This window comes from Durio zibethinus, chromosome 24 (assembly GCF_047325235.1).
Source record: "Durio zibethinus cultivar Kanyao isolate XHJ-2024 chromosome 24, ASM4732523v1, whole genome shotgun sequence".
Lineage (NCBI taxonomy): Eukaryota > Viridiplantae > Streptophyta > Magnoliopsida > Malvales > Malvaceae > Durio > Durio zibethinus.
Window position 1 is genome coordinate 19,326,968 of NC_143185.1, and position 17,676 is coordinate 19,344,643.

At 32.0% G+C, this 17,676-nt stretch overlaps 2 protein-coding genes and 1 pseudogene across 4 annotated transcripts; 2 read left to right on the plus strand and 1 right to left on the minus strand.

Annotated features, from left to right (window-relative positions):
- Positions 1-4,227: 4,227 nt before the first annotated feature.
- On the plus strand, positions 4,228-5,231 carry LOC111317093 (ethylene-responsive transcription factor ERF011 pseudogene; annotated as a pseudogene). Its single transcript, XR_016333092.1, has one exon. The product of XR_016333092.1 is annotated as an ethylene-responsive transcription factor ERF011 pseudogene (transcript).
- A 1,459-nt stretch (positions 5,232-6,690) lies between these two features.
- On the minus strand, positions 6,691-10,667 carry LOC111317095 (CBS domain-containing protein CBSX1, chloroplastic-like). Its single transcript, XM_022919434.2, has 8 exons — positions 10,288-10,667; positions 9,563-9,650; positions 9,402-9,466; positions 8,756-8,804; positions 8,245-8,294; positions 7,355-7,470; positions 7,055-7,112; positions 6,691-6,959 (listed from the first exon to the last, which is right to left on the minus strand). Exons 1-8 carry the CDS (start codon positions 10,504-10,506, stop codon positions 6,885-6,887), a joined length of 720 nt encoding a protein of 239 aa, XP_022775169.2. The 5' UTR covers positions 10,507-10,667; the 3' UTR covers positions 6,691-6,884.
- A 1,201-nt stretch (positions 10,668-11,868) lies between these two features.
- LOC111317097 (polyadenylate-binding protein 2-like) lies at positions 11,869-16,452 on the plus strand. Of its 2 annotated transcripts, none has more exons than XM_022919435.2 (9): positions 11,869-12,331; positions 12,819-12,937; positions 13,051-13,707; positions 13,834-13,911; positions 14,007-14,096; positions 14,324-14,461; positions 15,392-15,553; positions 15,681-15,884; positions 15,993-16,452. In XM_022919435.2, exons 1-9 carry the CDS (start codon positions 12,043-12,045, stop codon positions 16,239-16,241), a joined length of 1,986 nt encoding a protein of 661 aa, XP_022775170.2. In that variant the 5' UTR covers positions 11,869-12,042; the 3' UTR covers positions 16,242-16,452. The 2 variants fall into 2 exon arrangements, with proteins under 2 accessions (XP_022775170.2, XP_022775171.2); XM_022919436.2 differs by having other exon boundaries at positions 15,392-15,547.
- Positions 16,453-17,676: the final 1,224 nt, after the last annotated feature.

Below are 17,676 nucleotides of genomic sequence, written 5' to 3' on the forward strand. Positions count from 1 at the left end.
GCTCCACATATTAAAATAAGTGGAAGAATATATATATATATATAATTTTTATGATAATTTTTATCTTAAATTACGATTTCAAAATTTTTTATGTAAAAAATCATTTTATCGTGTTACTTTCATTAGATTCAAAGTTTTAAACATATTTTAAAAGATGAAATTTGCTAATAAATGTTTTTCGGACATTCTCTAAAGTTATTTGAAAAACGATTGGTATGTCGTGGATTCAATGTTATTCTATGGCTATTTTTCAATCTCACATATATCAATGATATATTAGTATTTATTAGTTATTCATGTTTAACGTGAATAACATTTAAATTTGATTTGATTATTATCGAGTTAAGTTTGAGCTCAAATAGTTCAATTAATCGATCGAATTAAATTCGAATATTTTTATATTTGATTTAAATAACTCGTAAGTTTAATCTAATTTTTATATTTTAATTATTTTAATTAATAAAATATTTTAAACTCAAACTCAAGTATAAATAATCAAATTTTTGTTAAATATAAAAATTAAATTTATTTTTACATATTAATCAAATTTAATCGAATAAATTTAAATAATTCAATTTTTATCTTGAATATAATTCGAGTTAAAAATATAAAATTTAATTGAATTTGAACAAAATTTTAAGTTTTGAATTTCAAATTAAATTCAAACTTAATCAATTACAACCCTAATCTCAATACTATTAATCTACTGTTATATCAAAAGGAGGCTTAGAATTTCACTGCAATGGAAGTGCATCAACCCTGCTTTCTGTGATTGTCTCTGGTAAGAGATAGGTTTCACGTGGGCTCGAATCCCATCGATGACCCCCACAGCTGTTTTTGCTTGGCCTCTTGCTTGAGAACCATAATAATCTTTGTCTAAAAATCATCCAACCAATAAAACAAATCCCAAGTTTTCTTTGTTGGCTACTCCCTTCATACGATAACTTTTATATTTTTTTTCAAGAAATGTTAAGTATAAGAGAGATAACATGCTTAAAAAAAAAAGACAAACTAAATTTACAAATCATTTATAAAAAGAATTATTGATAATGAAACTCAAATTTAAATCTTAAAAAAAATCAAATTTTACTAACTCAACCAATTTCATTGTCATCTGTTTGATATTTATTAAACCAAGCTTGAAAATGTTCAACCTATTTGCCTACGACCCAAAGCATTAGCATTTTTTCTTTGATCTATACGATTTAAAGTCATACTCTATAAGAGAAAATTAGACGCAGGATCTTCCTTTAGCTTTGTTTAATTATGTTATTTCAACCTACTCCTTTTTGTCTCGATTTTGCTTGTCTTAAATTGCTTCTTCACATTCATTTAAATGAAAGTCGACATTGCACATGCTTAAAATATGTAATCAATCAAAATATTCATTTTTTTAAAATTTTAACTTATAAACGTTTACAATCTTTTGGATCAATTAGTATATCGTTAAAGTTGATATTTATAAATTACGAGTTTGTGAGAATTTAAATACGTAATATCTTCTTCAACCATGTGTAATAAGATAAAAAGATGTAAAAATAAATTAAAAATTTCAAAAAATAAAAAATTTTACTCATAAACACCTTTTATATTTGATGTTATCACATTTTTATGTAAGGATATATATATATATATATTAATTCCTTTTATTAAGTATCAAAATTTTCATTTTGTTACGATAAAATATTTGACTCAATGATAAACGTGTATATGTTTTAATTTTATTCATAAAAGAATGGATTTGAATTATCTTTCCATTAAAAATTTTCATGCCTCACTTATTGGTGTAATCCTTCTTTTTAAGATACCTTTGTTAAATGACAAGTTATTCAATAGTTTGTCTTTGTAAGAGTTGAAGGTGTATAAGGATGTCAACTTAACAGGTATAGAATAACTAGAGTATTATTTATATTTGATTTTATATTTTTACATTATATTCATTTTTTATCCGTATTCGATAGATATTTTAAGTTCATACTTATCTTTATTCTACGACTAAAACCTTACGAGTAAGGATTTTCCTACACTTGTAGTTCTTTTTAATTAAATCATCACATTTAATGTCTAGCCAAAAGCATTATCATACCAAATGACCTTTCGGATATGACACGGATATTTAAATGCCTCATGTCTAAGTATGACATTTAAATATAGTTGATCCAATATCCAAGTGTCATATAGTAATATTAAAACAAAAGCTATTTTTCATGTCTTAAATCGATTTTTTTAGTTTGAAACTTTCCCAAACTATTAAATAGCTTCTTAATCATTACTTTCTAATTTCATTGATTAATACATCATATTTAATCAATTAAATTTTATTTTTTACTAAATTTTAAAAATATTTCAACATTTACCAATTCCAAAAATATCATAAATAAAGGTTGCAAAACCCCACTCCCTCCTCCAAAAATCATAAATTAATATCCAAAGTTTCATTTATAATTTATATACTATAAGACCTAGAAAAGTTGTTATATTACGCATGACTTGTTATAATGAAATTCATGTAATTGTCTGCGATACTTGATATTTTCTATGAAATCTATGGTATAACAATACATTATTAAATTAAGGTTTAAGAGTCAAAAAAGCCTTCGAGTAAAAAACTATTTATCAATTAAATTTTTGATATTTTATTATAATTAATTAAGTTTTAAAAATTTTATTTTAAATTAATTGAACTTTTAAATATTTATTTTTACTTAATTAAATTTTTATATATCTATTTTTATTTAATTAAACTATCGATTAGATAAAAATAATTAATTATTATTTTTTCTAATAAAAGCTTAATCGATAAAAATAAATATTTAAAAATTTAATTATTATTGAATTTTAATTGAAAAGCTCTTTTTTTTTTTTTTGACCTTTTTGTCATAAATACAAAGAGAGAAGAAATGGTATGCAATCCCGCAAATTAAAAAGACGAAGCATAAATAATTAGGCCGTCCATTAATAATATGACAAAAGGGGATGGAATTGCCCTATTAATTTTGGTTGGTGGGCCATAAAAGACTATTAAAACTTTCCAATTTTATCCTCAAATTTATCGTCGGAAAACGAAATATGACATGGACAAAAATGGACATCCACTCGTATCGTTGTTGCGTAGAGGGAAAGTCAATTCCCAACGGTATCTATCAACCGACCACCGACCTACGCCTTTGCTCTTGTTTGCCTCCTCAGAAATTAATAATTAATTTAATTAAATTAAAAAACTTGAAAAAGAACAAAAGACATTTCGTTTTCTTAACCTTTGAAATCCACTTCACTTGCCCACAAAACGACAATCCCAATCACCGTCTGCCAAATACACAATTATTTATCTAATTAATTTATTTTCTCCTTTAATCAATGATTAAACCATTTGAAGTATAAACCTAACCCCAATGAGACCTGTTTAATCTCATTATTTAAAATATGTTTTATTATTTTTTATAAAAAATCATAATTAAAGAATAAAAAATTATAAATACTAAAATTTAAAATCATTGAATATATTTTTTAAAAATTATTAAATTAATTAATTAAAATATTTTATGAAATTATGAATATAAATTATAATAATAATATATATTTAAATATAAAAAATTACTAAATAATTAAACAAATAAATTACTTAATAAATTATAATATAATTAAACAAATTCAACATAAATTTAAATTAAATACACACAATTAAACTTTTACTTAAGAACTCAGAATTTTAAGACATTGTCCTTGTCACTAAATTAAGATTTCATTATCATAAATTAATTGAATTAAATAATTAATAAAATCATTTAAATAAACATTGATATATTTATATAATTATTTTAAAAAGAATTTTAAATTGAAGTCTCAACTTTTTCATATTCTTATTCCTTTGAAAATATTTAATTTATCCTATATATAATTAAGACAAATTTCAAAATTTTTATGTTATTTTTAGATTTTTTAAAAATAAAAACAAGTTAAATATTTATTCATATAATTACATCTTCTTCTCCAATAAAAAAAAAGCCCATTATGAAAATCATTAAAATTATTTATTTATTTCCAAAACAATGCCAAACAACCCCAAGATGCCAAGATTAAGGCATCTACATCTAAGCCCTGTATTTTTCCCAATTATAACATTTAAATTAAAAAAAAAAAAAAACATATCCCTTACTTCACACAGATTTGTGTCGGTGAATTTGGATTTTTTTTCCTTTTTTTTCTTCTTCGGTTTCTTCTATCTCTCTTTGTTTCTCAGTTCTCTCATATACTTTGGGTGCGTCTCTGAAAAACATTTCAACGTGTAACCTTAAAACACATGACACAAACAAACCACCATGCCATCTCAAAAACTCAACTCTCCCCTTTCCTAGTTCTTCTCATGTCCTAATAAAGACCCAACTCTTCCATAACCAAAGACAGAACACGTCCGAAGCTAAGAAACGTAGAATTTCTCGAAGAAATTCGATTGGAAACCATGGAAAATGGAACAGGAGTTGTTGCTTCAAGGGAGAGTTCGAGGAAGTCTACGGAAAGGCCGTACAAAGGGATAAGGATGAGAAAGTGGGGGAAATGGGTGGCTGAGATAAGGGAACCGAATAAACGGTCGAGGATTTGGTTAGGGTCTTATTCCACCCCCGTTGCGGCGGCCAGAGCTTATGATACGGCGGTTTTTTACCTACGTGGGCCGTCTGCTAGGTTGAATTTTCCTGACCTTTTGGCGGGAGAGAAAGTTGGCGGCGCCTCACTCGGTGGAGAATTGTCGGCGGCTTTTATAAGGAAAAAAGCTATTGAAGTTGGTGCTAGAGTTGATGCTCTTGAGGCAGGTCATCATCACAACAACCACCATAATCATCATGGTCATAGTTATAATCTTAATCAGAATTACAATCGTAGTTATGGCGATGAGTTGAAGTCAAGTGACGGGTTTCTACAGCGGGTCGACTTGAACAAGATGCCCGACCCGGAGGATTCGGATGGTGATTGGGCAAGCAAGTAAAAAGGAAAAAAAAAGTTGATTTAATCATGACCCTCCAATTATTATGATTACAAAGTTGTAAATTTGGTCCGTCTCTTACGGCCGCTGTGCTGAGAAAGAAGGGGGGGAGGGGGCTGGTTGCTAACATGCACCATGGGGTCAGTAGCTAACGTGCGCCACAGTGGCGGAGGTAAGTCTCAGTGATGGCTGAAGAAATGATGAAGCCTTTGTATTAATTATTAGTATAATGAAAAAACTTTTGGTTTCTCTATTTAGGCACTCTTTTTTTTTTTCTTTTGATATTTGGGATTTGATGGTGAAAAATTTTGGCCAGTGTAAAAAATGGGTAACTTTCTATCTTTTAACTACTTGTTTTTTTTTTTTGAACTGATTTAATTTTACGTTAAATTTATTTAATTACATTTTAATTTGTTAGTTTGATATAAACCTAAATATTTAATTATGATCATAATTTGTAATTGTAATTAAAAAATATTTTTCAATTTTTGCAGAAGCCTTTAGTGTTAGGAGAGAGAAGAGGGGGGATTTTGCTTTTAAAGTTCTCAACCAGAAGCATTTATAAGTCTAAAAATTTTCTAAAAATAAAAAAAAATTATATATTTTTTTATGAGTAGATGATTTGCTTTGTCGAGATAATTTTTACTTTTAAACTAAAAAAAAATAAAGATCTCAATCAGAAAAAGAGAAGAGAGTGGGGAAGAGGGAACAGGCAGTGGCCTACACATCTCAGCAGTTGTTGCAAATTGGCCACGCTAACCACTAAAGTTATAACTACTGAAGTCAGTGATAAGATTTTTGAGTTAGGTATTTTCTGGTGCTCCCTTGTGGATGTGGGTCACCAGAAGCAAAGAGAAAGAGATTTATTAAAAAAAAAAAAAAACCCGAGTAGGGATTGCCGTCCTTTAAGTGGGTGATGATGCTGGGTCCAAACTGATTGTGGGGTTTGTAAATTTCGGAAACTTTGTCTGAAAACATGCTGTCAAATCGCCGCTCGCCCAAATATATATTTAACAGCTTAAAATAGCCGATCGGGTGAAAGGTTTTCTTTTTGGACTTGTTTTCTTCTTCGTGTTTAGTTAACAACCTGCATGCCCCTATCTTTCTGGCCTTTCTTTTTTAATGGAGGAAAGGACAATGCTCTTCGTGGGAAAATCCCCACGATCAACGGAAGAATATTGTTTACCTAACAGTAAATTCGGAATATTTAATGTCCCTTGGCCTTTTTGGGTGGATGCTATTGCAATTTTAACCTATTTGCCGTCCATCAAACGCGGAAGTTACATAAACGTTTAAGAGGTTTTCCATGAAAATTTGATTGAAAATAAATTATTAGCAAAGATACATCCAAATTATTAAATCTTTATCAATTCAATAATGCACAACAAAGTATTAAATCCTTACCAACTAAATCTCTTATAAAAAAAATTTTGCATCACTAGTAAATTTTTTTCTTTTCTCATTTTTAAATTCGTGGGAAACCAAAATAAGAAATAACTGTTGTTGGCCGGTTAGTTTCAACCAGCACATGAAACAGAGAACAAAAAGCATCAGCTGTTAATTTTGGTTCAACAATCAACCACTGGGTGTCTGAACAACATTATTTCATGTCCAAATATACAAGCTGCGTTCGAAAAAACAGATACTAGAATAAAAGTTCATGCATTTGTGGCGGATTAAAGGCATTGACATGAAATTCTGCGCTCCCAATGTGTTAATCATGGTAAATAGTTTTATAATTAAAATATTATTAATGTAAATTATATAAACACAGGATGAAAGTGAACATATTATGCACGTAATCTCATTTCTTCCATCTTTCCTTTGATAAATGAAGAAAGGCTACCAAAAAAATTTTCATTCCTGCATTGAAAGCTTCAAATTCCTTGAGAATGATGTTCTCCAGTTATGCTTTTCCTTCGGTTTCACGCTTTATTTGAAGGGCAGCTCTTACGACATTCCCTCTTGTGATAATACCGACCTTTGGAAATGGGATAGAGCTTAGCAAACACCAGAAGAAAACATAAACAAAAGTTGTTTAAATCAGAGGGAAATTTTTCATGTTTTTTCACTTACCAGCTTATCCTCAGCATCAACAACAGGAAGTCGACGATATTTTGTCTCCAGCAATAATCTGAAAAGTTTATAAACCAATTAGAAATCTGATAATGTCCTTCAACTCTTTTACAATGTATCTGATGACCATTTATTCGGCTTGGTTGAAGTGGCAGGATGATATGAGTTTAGATAAAGATTTTAGATTTTAATCTAAATGCTTTCCTCTTATGCCAAAAAATGAAAACAAAAACAGAAGCATATTTTAGGGAAGTAGTTAATCAAAATATGCCAAAGCAAAGGCAAAATAAGTCCACACACCTAGCAGCATCCTCAAGGTTAGTTGTTTCACGTACAACTACCGGAGCTGGTGTCATTAAATCGCCAACTACCTGGCCATTGGTTTTACTGAGTAACTTCTGTAACTCGTTGAAAGTCTGCAAAATTAAGGACCACTCAGTTGGACATGTAAAATTAAACCATGAGTACAAATGAGTTCTTCTGGAGACAGTTGGATTAAACTGAAATAGAAAACCAAGTTGTGCGACCCTCAAAGTTTACAATCTGGTTTGTATCCGCAAATATTGTCAAAATGGAAAAGATCTATTCGAAAATAAATAAATAAATAAAATAAGCAGATTTAGAAATGCCTACGTAGCAAGTGAATGTTAAAAGGAAAATTTGATGATGATCTGAAGGAGAAAGAGAACTTATAGAACCATTGCTACAAAAGGAAAAGAAACATGAACCAGTCAATACAAAGATGCCCAAGGTGGTTTAGCTTTCTGCCATATAAATCAACCAATGCAGGGCAGGAAAATTGTTTGATTAAAATTCAGGAAGCCAGGAAGATGAACCTTGGCCAACATAGCTTGGCTGACAATATAGTTTTGACACATCCTCCAGGAACAGGAATTGCAACAGAGCTCAACTCTCACAGTGATTTAGACAATAAGAATAGATCTTATTATGGCAATATACAGTTCAAACCTTAAAATAGATGTTATCTCCTATTTTTAAATCTAATGGAAGCAATTGCCACAACTTCATTTCTATTTACCAAGATTCAATATGCTAAAACTTACCTCTGTTTATAATGATGCAATGGAAGAAAAACGTTTTGAAAATGAACAATATAAAACTATGTAGAAAGACATTGACTTTTGCTAAAAAAATGCATCTATTTCAGAAGAGTGACAGTTTTCGCTTACTTTCCAAGTGCTATCAACTTCAGGAAACAAGTCGTTCTCAGTCCGCCGCCCTGGTTGTAAGAACAAATAAAATGATGTAATGTAAGAAATGACTATCATTACATGAACATATCCCAGATTCAAGACACATTTCAAAAAAGCACAAAGTTCTACTTAATCATATTAAAGAAATTGGTTTCATAACAATCAATGCTTACTCTAATTTCTATTAGCTAGCAAGAATATAGAAGTGACCACATTCTTGTGCAGAACTGCCATAGAAAAACTTGCATCTCATCTTAATACAAACTGATCCACACTATGCTATAAAAAAATCCTAAAAACCACAGGGGAAGCAATAAAAAGTTCAATGCTCAACATAAACTGTAGTTTTTGCTCAAACTAAGATAAACAATTTGTATGTCTACTTCTAATAGAATTATATTGAGTGTACAAATTGTACATAATAAGGAAATAACAACTAAAAGAAAGATGAATAACACAGTGCATCCGTTAGATAACTTTAATTTACCAGATATAGAGTCCAAGGCTAGCAAGTCATAATCAGAAACAAGTCCAACCTGCAGCAGCAAAGAACGTGTCCCAATTATTCCAAAAGTAATAGTTAACATCTACTAGGTCAAAAAGATAAGGCAGATTTACAAAACAAATAAACAACCAAAATTGACTGCAAATGAAAGCATGATAGCAAACTTTGGAAAAAAACAAGGCATCTAAATGTTGACACTCCAGACATTATCACATGGGAATAAAGAAACAATAATGAGTTGATCTATAAAGCAGATTTGATTATGCCAACAGGCTCAGAAAGTCATCATATGCTCACCTTTAGTTATTAAGGATGAAGAAAGGGAGGAACATATATGTGTATACCTACAGTCTCTATAGGCCACAGTAGATATTTGCTTAAACCTAATGAATAATGACACTATAATTCCAAGTCTTGAAGAGTAGCATTATACCCTTCATTGACAACATCAAAGATCCAACCGAACACTCACTTTTGGGCCGTGGGCCTAGTAGGACAATGCAAATGCTAGAATTCCACTTATCTGGGAATGTCAAGATATCATGATAGTTTAAAGAGTTTAGGCGTTTGGAATTAGAAATTAGCAAAAGAAAAACTAATTAATAGTTAAAAGGGAAAGATAACATACCAATTTCCAATCATCATCAATCACAGGACAACCAGTGATTCTGTGTTCAACAAGAGTTTCCAGTGCTATTGGTGTTGACAGAAGATCAACGCATTAGAGCTTTATAAAAAATTTTAAAAAATACAACAAATTGTAAGATATAAACGAAGCATAACAAATACCTTCATCAACAGTTGTTGTTGGCTTTACCACATGCAAGTCCTCTTTTCTCGTCATAAAATCGCCAACTGTATATACTCCACCTCTTTGCTACATGCACACAAAATCAACAAGAAATGTTCATATAGAGAACAAGAATAAAGTTAGAAAACCATATAAGCCATCATCCCATGTTGCCAATGCTAAAGCTTTTTTCCTTGTGAATCAAGTATTTTATGCTTAAAACCTTTGGGTAATCATTATACAGACAGAGAATAAAAAAAAATTCAATCTAATTGTATTTACCTGAAGCATTTGATTTAGCACTACACTATTTCAGACCGCACACACAAGCACACAAATATATAATAAGCAAAACGCATTACAATCAAGATCCCAATTCAAATGAAACAAATCAAAGCAATACTTGTAGGGCTTAATTACTGTCTTTGCATCGTTTAATCCACCTGAAAACTTACAGCTTACTACAGAAAATCAAGGACAGTAGAGATATTGAAACCTAAGTTGACAAAAATAAAATGTTTTACTTCTAAAGCAGTTCGCAAATTAGTATTAATTTCAGCTAAGTTGACAATAATAGGCATCCAAGCATTGACAAGAAATATGTAAAAAATAACAAATAATAACAAATTGCTTGCTAATTCTTAGAAGTTAAATTAACTAAAGATTTCTAAACAGAGTAAAGAAAAGCTAGAAATTTTTAAAGCGAATGGATAAGGTAACAAACGGAAACGGAATTGGCGGTGAGAGTGCCGCTAGAGGCGACAACGGAAGCGGATGACCTGCGAAAACCAGCACCAGCGGATATGGTGGATAAGGGAAAGAGGAGGCGGTGTACGGGGCTAAAGATGAGCTGGCAAGGCATATGGTGAATGGAAGCAGTGGAGGTGGAAGTGGCGCGTAGACGCGTGAAGGAGAAGGATTCCGTATGGAGAACTGAGTCCATCCTTTTATCGGGCTGTTTTTCCTTGCGTGGCGGTGGCCCCTTGGTATCAGTGTTTGGATTTTTTGGTGAAGATGATGAAGGGAAAAGAGAAAGGGAATGTCGGAGAGTTCGAAGAGGGCCGGAAAGCGGAGTTATAGATTTGTTTGGAGGTGGAGATATAGTGATTAGCGTAGCCAACCGACTTAACGCTGATTTGGACTTTGCGATTTTGGGCCTAAACTTCGAAACGGCTGTTGATTACGACTCGGGAACGGTTAAACTTTTTGCGGAATAAATGTTCCAATTTCTGCCTAAATAAATAAGAAAAAAAATCAAATTTATTAATTATTAACAGTAAAAAAATTTATCTTTTAGAATATAATAAAAAATTAAAAAATAAAATATATGAAAATTTTTTAATTCAATTTGTAAAATTAAAAAATTTTATTATTAATGTATAAAAAACGAACTTAATAAATAATGTAAAATCAGTAATTTTCAAAGCTACACTGTTTAAATTTTATTATACATACAAATTTAAATAAGAGGAAGCTATCACATTTTAAAATCATAACATTTAACAAAAATTGACATTGAATTTATATTTATGAAAAGAAATTACTGATAACGAAAATCAAATTTAAATTTAAAAAATAATATGATCTTTACAACTCAATCAACGAAATTATATTATTTAAATAATTAAATAATAATTAAATTAGAAAATTTTATATAAAAATAATTTTTTTAAAAAAAATATAAAAATATTTTAAAATATTTATCCTTATCTTGTTTCTTAAAAAAAAATTTTAATTTAAATCAAAGTTTTGAATAAAATAATATAAGATATGTGTGTTATGAATCGAACCTCAAACTCATAGACTTAGATTTATGCATGGATCGTCACACATGCACCTACCATGGAATACCAATTTACATGCAAAGGCTAACTTTAATTCAATAAAATAATAAACAACATAATTTAGTAAATTCTCCTTTTTGGTATAAAACAAAAATAATAATTTGATTAAAATCTTGCACAATAATATCTATCTATTCAAAAAATCTGAAAATAATTTGGTATTTATTTCTGGCCAAAAGAAATATTTATATTGCATAGTTGGAAATTTTTATTATTGAAAAAGACTGATAACAAAATTAATTTTAATTTATACACCGAAGAATCTCCTCCCGTTTACCCTATAAGGGAAAATAGACGTCAAAGCGCCTAACGTAGGAACTAAATCAGATTGGGAACCAACAAAGGAAACAAATCAACGGTAAGAATCGCATCAATCAAAAGAATAAAAATTAGGGTTAGACAGTTGTCGGCCCCACCAACTTTCCCTACTATATAATCTTCCCTTCTCTTATGAACGCGGTGCGGTGCCGCCCGTGCTGCCCAAAAACTAAAAAAACCCGTTATTTTCTCTTCTTTCTCCGATATATTTTTATCCCAAAAAAATTTCAAAAAAAGATTTATTCAGTTGTTTTGTGTTATTGTTTTATCATCATCAGTAACCTTTTTTTAAGAAAAAAGAGGAAAAAAAAGAAGGGATGGAGGTCATGGCGCAGGTTCAAATGCAAACTCAGGCGGCTCCGGTGGCGGTGACGTCGTCGTCGCTGCCGCCACAGCAGCAGCAGGTTGTGAATGGGGTGGCGAGTAATGGTGTGAGTGTGACTACGTCGTTGTATGTTGGGGATCTTGATCTGGCTGTGACGGAATCTCAGCTTTATGATTTCTTTAGCCAAGTGGGAGCAGTGGTTTCGGTTAGGGTTTGCAAAGACTTGACTACCCGTCGCTCTCTTGGTTATGGTTATGTTAATTACAGCAACAGCCATGAAGGTTACCTTTGTCTTTCTCTTTATTTTCACTTCCTGAGTATTTGGTTTATTTAGGCTCGTTTGTATATTTCATATTTATATGCTTTTTTAATTATGACATCATTAAAATTTATTCTATGCGTGGTACTATATCAATGTACGTGTGTTTTCTTAGTATCTAATGATTAGCTGGATGATAGCAGATCAATATTCTTATGTCTTTTATGATTGTGGTGGAGATAGGGGGTTGTGGGAGGGGAATTGAAATATGTGTTGGTTCTCAAGTTGTTTCTGCCTAATTTCATGTGGCTTCATCGCTTATCTTTGCTTACTGCCAATCCTGTATGTTGAACAATCAAGTTTTTCTCCTTGAAGTCCTTTTCACTTGCATTTGGTTAGTGCAACCTGCATGAATGCATGAACAACCTAATGAAAATTTGTATTTTTTAATTGACCACCAGAGCATCCATGTTTGCTGATATCTTTCTGTGTATAATTGTTCGTAACAGCTGCACGGGCATTGGATGTACTGAATTTTACTCCTCTCAATGGCAAACCAATTAGGATAATGTATTCTAACAGGGATCCCACTGTCCGTAAAAGTGGGGCAGGGAATATATTTATCAAGGTACTTGTGTTCTTCAATGTCTCTGGTGATGTTTTCTTGAACCCTTTTATATCATATATTAATTGTTTTTCGTCTCCTGGCTGATTCTGATTCGTTATCTGTTTTCTTGAAAGAATTTGGACAAGACAATTGACAACAAAGCTTTACATGACACATTTTCTACGTTTGGAAATATTCTATCTTGCAAGATAGCTACTGATCATTCTGGCCAATCTAAAGGATATGGGTTTGTGCAATTTGATAATGAAGAGTCTGCCAAAAATGCAATTGATAAGCTGAATGGTATGCTACTTAATGACAAACAAGTTTTTGTTGGACCTTTCCTTCGTAAACAGGAAAGAGAGTCAGCTGTAGACAAGGTAAAGTTTAACAATGTCTATGTAAAGAATCTGTCAGAATCAACAACTGATGAGGATTTAAAGAATGTATTTGGTGACTATGGACCTATAACTAGTGCTGTGATTATGAGAGATGCAGAAGGAAAGTCAAAATGTTTTGGATTTGTCAACTTTGAGAATCCTGATGATGCAGCTCGTTCTGTTGATTCTCTCAATGGAAAGAAGTTTGATGATAAAGAATGGTATGTTGGGAAGGCTCAGAAGAAATCTGAAAGAGAGATGGAACTGAAAGGGCGGTATGAGCAGACTTTAAAGGAAACAGCAGACAAATTTGAAGGACTGAATTTATATGTTAAAAACCTAGATGATAGCATCAATGATGATAAGCTTAGGGAACTGTTCTCCGAATTTGGTACAATCACTTCATGCAAGGTTTGTAACATGGTTCAATATTAGTAAATTCCATTTTTCAGTTTGCAGCATAAAACTTATGTGTGGTGTACTCCTTTTTTTTTCTTCTGCCTCTCTGCTTCTCCCACTCCTTTTGGGGCTTAACAGGTTATGTGTGATCCTAATGGTATAAGTAGGGGCTCAGGCTTTATTGCCTTTTCAACTGCTGAAGAAGCATCTAGAGCTGTAAGATATTTTGTTTTCATTTGCCGAAGTAAGTTTTTGACTAGTTTTTTCTTTTTTCTTTTCCTATTGTTCTTGACTTTTGTTCTGTGTTGTAGCTTATGGAGATGAATGGTAAAATGGTAGTTAGGAAACCACTTTATGTTGCACTTGCTCAAAGGAAAGAAGAAAGGAGAGCTAGGTTGCAGGTATTCATATTAGTAGCTTCTTTCTTGTACTATTGGGTCACAGGGACATATGCATATAGAATACTAGTCCACGTCTATTGAGCTTATTGAGCTTATTTCTCTTTGTTGTTAGTGGTGCTTAGTTAAAAAAGACTAGGTTTTTATGTTTTTTTAATGGATGTTGAGTTAAAATCAGCATAAGCTATGTATGGTTTATAGTAAGGATGGTTTTGTTGTTTTATGTACAGGCACAGTTTTCTCAAATGCGTCCTGGTGCAATGGGACCTGCTGTTGGCCCTCGGATGCCCTTGTATCCTCCTGGTGCTCCAGGTCTTGGACAGCAACTATTCTTTGGTCAAGGCCCTCCTGCTATAATTCCTCCCCAAGTAATACGACTTGATCATGCGTTGATTATTTTCTTAACTCTAGTTGATTTTTCTGTTTTTTGGTGCATCTCAGCTTCTTTATATGATGAAGTTTGTTTGAATGTATTTTATATATTAGGAGGCACTTCAATTGTTTATTCTTATTTTTCTCAAGGATGATCATAAGTTATAACCTTGGAAACTATTATTAGTAAATTCTTTGGTGTACATTTGATATAATATTTATTCGCTAGTTAAAGGATTGTAACTCTTCAATGTGAGAGCTTTGAAGCTTAAATTCCCAAGAGCAGAGTTTTGGTTTTGACCTTTTTCTTAGGCAATTTTGGCTGACAATTTATATTTCATCTCTGATTTTGCTGACACTAATTCTTAACTTCTGCTGTCCTTTCATTATGGCGAAGTGTGACTACTTTTTGTTACTTGAGAACATGCAATGTCCATTCGTGTTGTCCTTTGTGGTTTTTTTTTTTTTGATAAGTAATGTATTTATTATCCAAGAAGCAGTAAAAACTGCTACAAGCATTCACAACAGTGTCCAATTACTGTACAAATAGATCTCTACTCAATTCCCATCTGTCCACAGTATTTGATTTACATGGTCTAGAGCTATATTCTTTACACCTATTAGTCTCAACCTTACTACATCTTTAATCTGCCTCATTACTCTGTGCATCCTTCTGAGTTGTAGAGTATCCTGCTCCTCTTTACGCAGATCATATGTATGTAAATTCCCCATGGCCTTTCCTTTCAGCTTCTTCACTGATCCACTGGATCTCACTCTCCCAGTCATCCATCTACCTGCACAGATTACATAGTTGCAATATCTGTTTCCATATTGCCTTTGAGTATGTCCAACTGAAAAAATATGATTGTGTTTGTGGTTAGGTTTTGGATGCTATAAGTTGATAAGTTTTCTGTAATTTATAACAGCCTGGATTTGGGTATCAGCAGCAACTAGTTCCTGGCATGAGGCCAAACTTTTTCATGCCAATGGTTCAGCCAGGACAGCAGAATCAGCGCCCAGGAGGCAGACGATCTGGAGCTGGCCTGATGCAACAACCACAGCAACCACTTCCCTTCTTGCAGGCACGGGTTGACTGCTAGCATCTTGATGTTGTTGATGGTTTTTCTTTTTTACTACTACATTTCAACATATCTTTGCTTTTTCACCTGTATTAGATTTCTTACCAAGATATATTTGTCTTGATGCTAATTGCAGATGCTTCCTAAGGGCCATGTCTACCGTTATCCCCCAGGTCGCAACATGCCTGATGTTCCAATCCCTGGTGTTCCTGGAGGCATGCTTCCTGTTCCTTATGACATGGGTGGAATTCCATTCAGAGATGCTGCATTTTCACAGCCCATGGCTACTGGGGCTCTTGCTTCTGCTCTCGCCAATGCAACACCTGAACAACAGAGGACAGTAAGATAAGATTACCTTTTATTCATAGTCAACTAGCTGTGTCAAATATCATAGCTACAAATTTTTTGTCCCACATTAATGTTTCTTTTGACTGTTTTGTGGATGCAGTTGTTGGGAGAAAACCTATACCCACTTGTAGACCAGCTGGAGCATGATAATGCAGCAAAGGTGACGGGCATGCTTCTAGAGATGGATCAGACTGAGGTTTTACATTTACTAGAGTCACCAGAAGCTTTGAAAGCAAAGGTTGCGGAGGCCTTGGACGTTCTGAGGAATGTTGGTCCGCAACAGCAGCAAGCAAATAGTGCAACTGATCGGCTGGCCTCGTTGTCTCTAAATGACAACCTTGTCTCTTGAATTTAATATCTGTCGCATAAATTCAACAATTTGATCCTTCAAATAAAGTTCATGTGGCACTTTGGTTTTGTTCTTAGGGATTTGCTCAATAATTGGTGTCGGCTGGATTTTATTGGCCATGGATTTTTAAGTTGTGTTATTTTATTTTATATCTAGACACTATTGTCAGTTTGCTAGGGACTTGGTTAATCAATTTCCATAGTTCTGCTTCTTCATGGTCTAACGTTGATTGTGAATCCAATTCAAATTGGATTTGGGCTTTTAGCTTGGACATGGCCGAGAACTCTGTTAATATGCAGTAGAGATGACATTCAGAATATCTTTCATTTTTGCGATTCAATTGTTAGTCTGACAAAGCTAAATCAAATCAACTTTTATAATGCAAAAATAAAGCATATAATCTCCTCTGAGGTGATGAGCTCTTTGATTTGTCTTGATTATGCTGTCAAATGATTCATCATGTCAAATGTCTGACTGAATTAAAGCCGGTGGAGACACAAAGTATACCACATGATCCAACATAATCTGCGTATCTAATGACATTTTAACCGACAACTCGTGTCATTTTTAGTTGATGAGAGATTCGGACATTTTGTTATTCTCAGCCCAGCTCAACCGAGCAATGGTGGGGAGACAAGCTATCGTTGAGAACAGAAAATCCTGTGAAAAAATCTCTCCTAGATTCTACAGCCACAGCCACCGAGTCTTATGGCCACATGGCCACAAGACATTGGGTCTCTCCCCTGTAATTGATAAAGATTTAGCTTGAGATGATGTTCCAATGTCTGCAATCTATATTTAAAGCCGCTTCATATGTTTGTAATCCTATACCCTAGCTAGGAGGAAGTAATTTTCAGTATGAACAACAATTCAAGATCAATTGGGCTCAATCTCAAGTAGGGTGCGGCTAGCGCTACATCAAATTAATAGAGTTAGTCTTTGGAGAAAATGAACCCAAATTGTACCCTTCCCATGGCTACCTGAGTTTGACCATCCTACCTATAGCTTACAGGGTTAGTCTACTTTTTATTTAAAGGAATAACCCTTGAAGAAGAATGTTTAATGATATATTTAAATTTTAAAAATTTTTAACATGACATATATAAATTTAAATGTATTAAATTGATGTTAAAAATATCATTTTAAAATTATTTAAGAAGAAGATTGATGTCTAAAATATTTCTAATCGTATTATTTATATAAAAAGTAAATGTTATTAATAGTTTTTGAATATAATAAAATATTTAAATTATAAATTTATTAATTAAAATTATATTTATTTTTTATATAATTAATTTTAAATGATAATATGTAATAAATAAATAATTTTTAAATATTATATTAATTAATAAATTTATAATTTAAATATTTTATTATATTCAAAAACTATTAATAACATTTACTTTTTATATAAATAATAGATTAGAGATATTTT